The 6,965-nt window shown below is 34.3% G+C and overlaps 1 protein-coding gene across 2 annotated transcripts in view; it reads left to right on the plus strand.

Annotated features, from left to right (window-relative positions):
- Window positions 1-6,965, plus strand: part of LOC116845399 (fatty-acid amide hydrolase 2-like) — a 21,907-nt gene that overhangs the window by 10,052 nt on the left and 4,890 nt on the right. Inside the window, exons 2-7 of one of the 2 annotated variants that reach the window (XM_032818042.1) lie at window positions 453-642; window positions 793-1,009; window positions 2,729-2,946; window positions 4,039-4,150; window positions 4,786-5,084; window positions 6,515-6,613. In XM_032818042.1, coding sequence (XP_032673933.1) covers window positions 487-642; window positions 793-1,009; window positions 2,729-2,946; window positions 4,039-4,150; window positions 4,786-5,084; window positions 6,515-6,613 — 1,101 coding nt within the window. In that variant the 5' untranslated portion in view covers window positions 453-486. The remainder of the gene's footprint in view (window positions 1-452; window positions 643-792; window positions 1,010-2,728; window positions 2,947-4,038; window positions 4,151-4,785; window positions 5,085-6,514; window positions 6,614-6,965) is intronic. The other variant, XM_032818041.1, reaches the window with a different exon arrangement.

A 6,965-nucleotide genomic window follows, 5' to 3' on the forward strand; every position in this document is an offset into this window, starting at 1 on the left:
ATATATATATATATATATATATATATATATATATATATATATATATATATATATATATATATATATATATATTGTTGCGCTTAGAAAGAACGAAGGTATTTTTTTATACACTGTAATTCGATTCACACTTACTCGACAGAGTAAGAATTCTCTTAAGTGTTTCATTGTTATCAAATGGAGATGCTTATTGTGTCATTAATTGTCATATTCTCTGTATACAAATGTGTATTATGTAAACATAATATTACGTATTAATTCTCTTAAAGAAAACAAAACGAAAATTGCACCAGCGATGGATCTTGTCACGTGTAATAAAGTCATTGTCATTCTTGATTGCATATATAACTCACATATCTCTTTTATATTAATACGCATCGACACAATGCAGCATTTTTTCAATCGCCGACGTGACTACATTCCTTTGCACGCACCAATGTCAATGCATTTTTCAGTTGCGTGTTTACATTACAGAAGATACATCGAACGATGCGCACGTTGCTCTTTATAATGAACATCATGTATTACATATCATACTGGATATTGTCATTCATCTATCGGAAGAAGCCGTTAAAAATATCCCAGCCGGATCCCCTGTTCACAATAAGCGCCACCAAGCTCGCTAAGATGATTCGACAGCGAGAGGTGAGTTGCATCCAAAAAATGGATCTTATAATTCTCTCTTTCTCTTTTTCTTTCTCTCTCTCTCTTTCGCTCTTTCTCTCTCTCTCACGACGTGAGATGCAAAAATAGAGAAAATCATCCGTATGTTTCCGCAATACCGAGAAAAAATAGATCGAGAGCTACCAAGTGGTGTACGCATATACAGAGCGAATAAAAGAAGTGAATCGTGTCTTAAACGCCGTGGTGGACAATCGATATGGACCGGCTATAATAGAGGCAAAAATTTGCGACGAGCAGTTGGCGGGCAAATTCGATGCCGAAACGTTGGAAAAGGAAAAGCCGCTCTACGGAGTGCCAATCACCATCAAAGAATGCTACGCTGTCAAAGGTAATCAGCTCATATTTTTGTAGCAGTATGTAGAGATCGCTTTGCAAAAAGAATGCCTCAAATCGGGTAATTTTTTTCTCGTCTCGAGCTACATTATATCGCAAAAATTGTAGCATTATTAGTAAACGCATGAACGGTGGTACACAGTTAATGGCCGGAAGATCGCAATACCTTTATAAATGCTTCGATTTCCTTCAACTATTATTCCTGATCGCATGTGCAATTTACACGTTTCTCAAATTAGAATGAGAAACGATTAATATGCAAATTCAACGATATTTTTATCTTTGACTTTTTATATTTGGGCTTAAGACTTCGTTTTTTTGCACATACTAACTGCGTGGCGTTTACACTACAGTGTAATACAGTCTAATACAGTGCAATATTTGAGGGTTTCGATCTTCAATTTTTTTCGCTAATGTAAACTCGTGAAAAGTGAACATTCTTATATGCTTTCACATTTGAAAATTTCCACTTTTCATAAGTTTGTGCTAGAGAAAAAAAAATTCATAATTGATATCCAGGAAATTACATTACATCATCGTTATATCACGTTATATTAAACTTTTTTGCAGCACACCCGGTATCCGATAAGAAAATTTATCTCTTTAAAAAATTACTCAAAAATAGATTTTTTCATCGGATATGTTGCAAAATTTATTGAGAAGAAAAAGTATTATAGTTTAGCCATTGTGACTGGACAAGCAAATATGAGTACAGATCGGCATTAAAGTCTTTACACATAAAGTTGCACCGTTTTAAAATTTCTTATTAGAAAAATGTGAGCATTAATTAATTAATAATAGGTCCAGACAGCGCTAATTATTAAAAAAATGTCTAAAAAATAGAATGTCTTTTGGATATTTATAGACTTGTTTCATATCACAGTATTACCGATATATGATATGATATTGTAACAAGGTCCAGTTTTCAGTCCATATCTATTGTATATCCTGTATCCATGTATTTGGTGTGTATCTTTGCTTTTGCATTTGATATATCCATATTTTCGGTTTGACATTGTCTCCAATATGTATAGACCATATATGTAATAGCCCAGTTTACATTTAGCGGTCTGATCTATCCGAGTCTAAATTTCTGAACTGCGTCGCGCGTTTACATCAAAAAGGCAGACGCCCTATTTCAGGTCAAATAACTAAACCGACTGAAATACGAGCCTTATTTGAATCAAGTCATTTATCAACTGTTTAGATAATTTAAATCTTCTATTTAGATATTCTGTTATATCTATAATAGATGTTTATGGGACTTGAACTACAGTTCCTTTGTGCGCAGTATTAGATAACAGTTCAAAGAATCTGCGGCAACTTTAAAAATTCGTCTTAAAGATGAAGAATAGCACTTTAAAGTGGCATTAATGAAATTGAAAAATAAAATTTTGTTTGGCCACAAAAAATTGGAAAATATAGCAAAAAATGCAGTTTTTTTTACCTATATTACTGGATTTATCTCAAAAACTTGACGTGATGGGCATTTTTTGCTGGCGGATTTGGATTCAGCGACCTCGAATTTACTAAAAAAATAGTAGTTGCGAATCACAGGAAAAAAAAAGTCAAATTTTGTCGGATAATGTAATTTAAGTTGAATTTGAAGTACAGACCGTAGTCTAAATGCAGAGTGTAAACGTAACCTTTTCTGCATAGTGAGGGAGACGTGTAAATGTAGAGTTCCGTATTAAGACGACGATCACGTTTACAGGTGCTAGTTACACCGGTTGCTCCCTAACACGGAAAGGGGTAAAAGCGACCGCGGACAGTGCCGTCGTCGAGCTGCTTCGAAATGCCGGCGCGATCCCGCTGTGTGTTACGAACACCCCAGAAATGTGCAGTAATTTAGACACCTCGAATCGACTGTACGGTAACACTCTTAATCCCTACGATACCAGGTATTCACCCGGTGGATCGTCCGGCGGAGAGGTAATTCTAATCGCACGCGATATCGCGTTTGAAACCGAATAAGTATTATGAAACTCTATTCGAGAAAGATTCCGGTCGGTATTACTTCTTTTCTAGACTACTTATTTTTTAGATTTTTATTGTGCTGTCAAAACAGGATTATTCCGATCGGGCATATTATATCGGGCTCTCTGAATATTTTCATAATACGTGCCCTGATTTCGCGAGTTCTCCTAACCAAAATTTTCGTCTTGTAGAGTATGACAAACTTGCCTTTTAGGCAAACGTCTCATTCTGCACGTATATCGAACGCTAAATGTGTCTTTGTGATTCTCATAACGAAACAACTTTATACGTGACGCTTGTAGAAGAAATATGGAATTTGGAATTAAAAGGGCGTATTTAATTAACTTTCGTTACGCGTCCAGAATAGGGCCTCAGATGTGACATGTTTTATAGAATCTCTTCCAATGAATTCTCCGTCATGATAATACTACGCTTAATGATACTCCGCTCTTAATATAATTAATATGAACGTCTAATGACAACAAATCAGACTTCTTAATCCTAACCCCAAATAGCACAGAGAATTCAAAAAGAATTTAAAAAAAAATGTAGTCGTATGTCACCAATTCTGAGTTTAATTTCAGATGCAAAAAGAATTCTTCAGAGTTCAGTTCAGTGAAAAGAATTCTTTTTGCATCTAAAAATAAATTCAGAATTGGTGACCAAATTCTTTTAGAATTCTCTGTGCTATCTGAAGATCCTTATGCTTTTTTGTTAAACCGTTATCGTAATATTAGCAATCTTGCTTATAATAAAATATCGCACCAGAAAAATTGTTGAGCACATCCGTCCCATCGCGATTCACATATATGATTATTTAAAAGATTATCTCAGTACACGTTTTATTAATCTATCGGTCATGATCCTTATAAAGCGGTATTCATAGCTTAATTTCATATTTAAGGTCATATTAAGTTTATCTCTTAAAATACTGCCATTGTCTACATAGTATTTTAGGATGAAATTAAGATAGTTCTAAATGTAATGAGAATTTAGCTTATTGTGAGTTATATAATTGATTGATTGATTTAATTAATTTCATTTCAGGCTGCATTACTCGCAACAGGTGCTTCCTTAATCGGGATTGGCTCTGATTTGCTCGGTTCTATAAGGCTACCGGCGCATTTTTGCGGCGTTTTCGGATACAGACCAACGTCTAGTGAGTTGACTCATTTTTCTTTAAATTTATTCGAAGCTTGTTTCTCTTAAATTCATTCCTCGGAGTTCTAATTTCATAAAAAATCGACAGTTGCCTCGAATCGTTAACTTATCAATATTAATCTTTATGCTAATTAGCAAGATTGGGGATATTACTTTTTAGGCGCGACCGTTATCGTTACCTTTACCATTATTCAAGAAGCTACGAATCGTTGCAAACCCTGTTACTTTCTTCACCAAGTTCCGAAGAACTTGTCTTTACAATTCGCTGCAAAGCAACGATAAAAATAACGATTATATTCGTCAAAGTCACCAAAAACATGTAATCACAATTATCTTTACCGTTATTTAATGAAAAAACTACGCTATTATCAACTTGTTATTGAAAAATACCCAGGTAGCACAGAAAATTCAAATAGAATTCAGTCATACGTCACCAATTCTGAGTTTATTTTTGGGTGCAAAAAAATTCTTTTGCATCTCCAAATGAACTCAGAATTGGTGACATACAACTGAATTGTTTTTGATTTTTTTAAAATTCTCTGTGCTATCTGGGTAGCTTGTAATGGCAACGGTGTTACAAGTAAGACGTCACTTCCTGATTTTGCTAATTACATTTTCCTTCTTACATTGCAGAAATGATTTCTATCGAGGGATGCTTTCCTTATTGCGAGGATAAATTATTCCAAAGTTGTTTTAGCGTGGGCCCGTTGGCTAGATACGCGGAGGATATCGAACTGCTTATAAAAGTAATGACGTCAAAGTGCAATCACGATTTGCGCCTAACTGTACCGGTCGATCTAAAGCAATTAAAGGTTTACTATCTGCCAAAGATAGACAACTCGTACGGCATTCGGCCGACATTACCGGAAATCGAGCAATGCGTTTTGAAAGCGGCGAATCACTTCAACGAGCGCGGTATTCACACAAAAAAGGTAAGGTCCCGCGTGTATGAAATATATGTGATACCTCAGGCAACACAAACTTCTAAAAGATACGGTAAATACACAGAAAACTGGTGCCACCTTCGATGGGCCAAACTTCTTTTATTAATAACTTTTTAATGAACAACGAGCGACGCGTAAAGCGTCGTTTTGATTGTTAACATATGTCACTTTGATAACATATGTCAAGGTCAAATTCATCCGAGGTAACACCAATTTTCTATATATTTACCAAAGATACATTAAGGCTTCTGATTTCATTACTTCGAAATGATATCAGAATTGATAATTAACGTCAGGAGTAAAAAAACGCATGGTCTTATATGCTATTTTCGAATAAAAATATATTTGTATGAAAAAATACTTCAAATCACTTAAGCATACTCTTATAAAATTCCCATAAACTCTAAAAACTATCCTTTTCCCTTGACAGTTAATAAATAGTCGTAAAATTAACATGACATGCAGCCTTTTTCTACTTTTCTTCATATTTTTGTCATCTAAAGTGTTCCTTCATATAAACATCTTTTTATTTAAAAATAGCATGCAAGAATTTTTCGTGTGCGTTTTCTCTCTTCTGACATCATCAATTCAAGGTTCCGTAACGAGACCAGGAACCTTAAAGCCTGATCTACAATATGCTCTTTGCTTCCTGCTTCTTTCTCTTTATCTATTTCTGACTCAAATCTTAAGCTTTAAGCTAGAATAAGATAGAAGACAAGAAACAGAACGCAAAGAGCATATTGTAGATCAGGCTTGAGGCCTCTAAAAGACATTCTATTTTTTAACATGTTTGCTATCAATGTCACAGCGTGTGACGGCAAAATTCTCTTTTTCTATGTCTACATTGTCAAAAGTTAAGTCATTTTTATATAATTACATAAAAAACAAAAAAATTACGAGGTGGTGACCTATGAAAAAGTCCTCTAAGCAAACCGTAGTAGCAAACATGCACAGAAAAAAAAATATAAACAACTAAACATAATTTGCTATGTTAGCCACTTTTTCTTTGTTGTAAGAACCAATTTCCTTGCTAAGATAATAAGAAAATCTGTTTTTCCTGCAACAAAAAAGTAGCTAAAGCAATAAATTATGTTTAGTTGTCCATCTGTAGCAAATTTGCTGCGTTAGTCACTTGTCTTGCTGTACGAGTAGATTTTCTTGTTATCATAGCAAGGAAATAGATTCCTTCCTTGTTATCATAGCAAGGAAATAGATTCCTGTAGCAAAGAAAAAGTAGTTAACACAACGAATTATGTTTAACTGTTCATATATAGCAAATTAGTTTGCTGCTGCAGCAAATCCTTTTTTTCCATGTGTTAACATGTTACATGTATGTTATGTACTTACATTGATGAGTTGCAAATTGTAATACTATTAGGCATTTCTAATGGAGTGTTTCATGCTGTTCGGTGTTTCAGTTACCAATCAATTTGCAACCTACGATAATTGAAATGGTGATGACTTCGTTGCTAACTATAAAGGATCTTCCACCCTTAGTGTTATCCAACGATCCCAAGGTACAGTTTCGTTTTTTTTTTTTCGTATAGCGGGAGGGAAGTTTCACTTTTCCACTTTCTTTTAGCATTTCCTTCTCTTAAGACATTATTGTCGTAACGGAGTCATGTAATTGCGCCTTTCACACGGGTGCTGAAATGTTGCGCATTTCACTGACAATTCGCAATATTGCAGTCACGTTACCTAATAATAACGCGTACTTTGTTGTGGTTGTGATTATAACACCGTAAAGCGATATTGCAATATGTCAGTGCCATTAGGAGATATAACAGCAAAAATTTCTAATGCATTTTGCCATAACTTGCAAATATATATATATATATATATATATATATATATATATATATATATATA

This window comes from Odontomachus brunneus, unplaced genomic scaffold, assembly GCF_010583005.1.
Source record: "Odontomachus brunneus isolate Ranch 3 - 2012 unplaced genomic scaffold, Obru_v1 Obru_scaffold_051, whole genome shotgun sequence".
NCBI lineage: Eukaryota > Metazoa > Arthropoda > Insecta > Hymenoptera > Formicidae > Odontomachus > Odontomachus brunneus.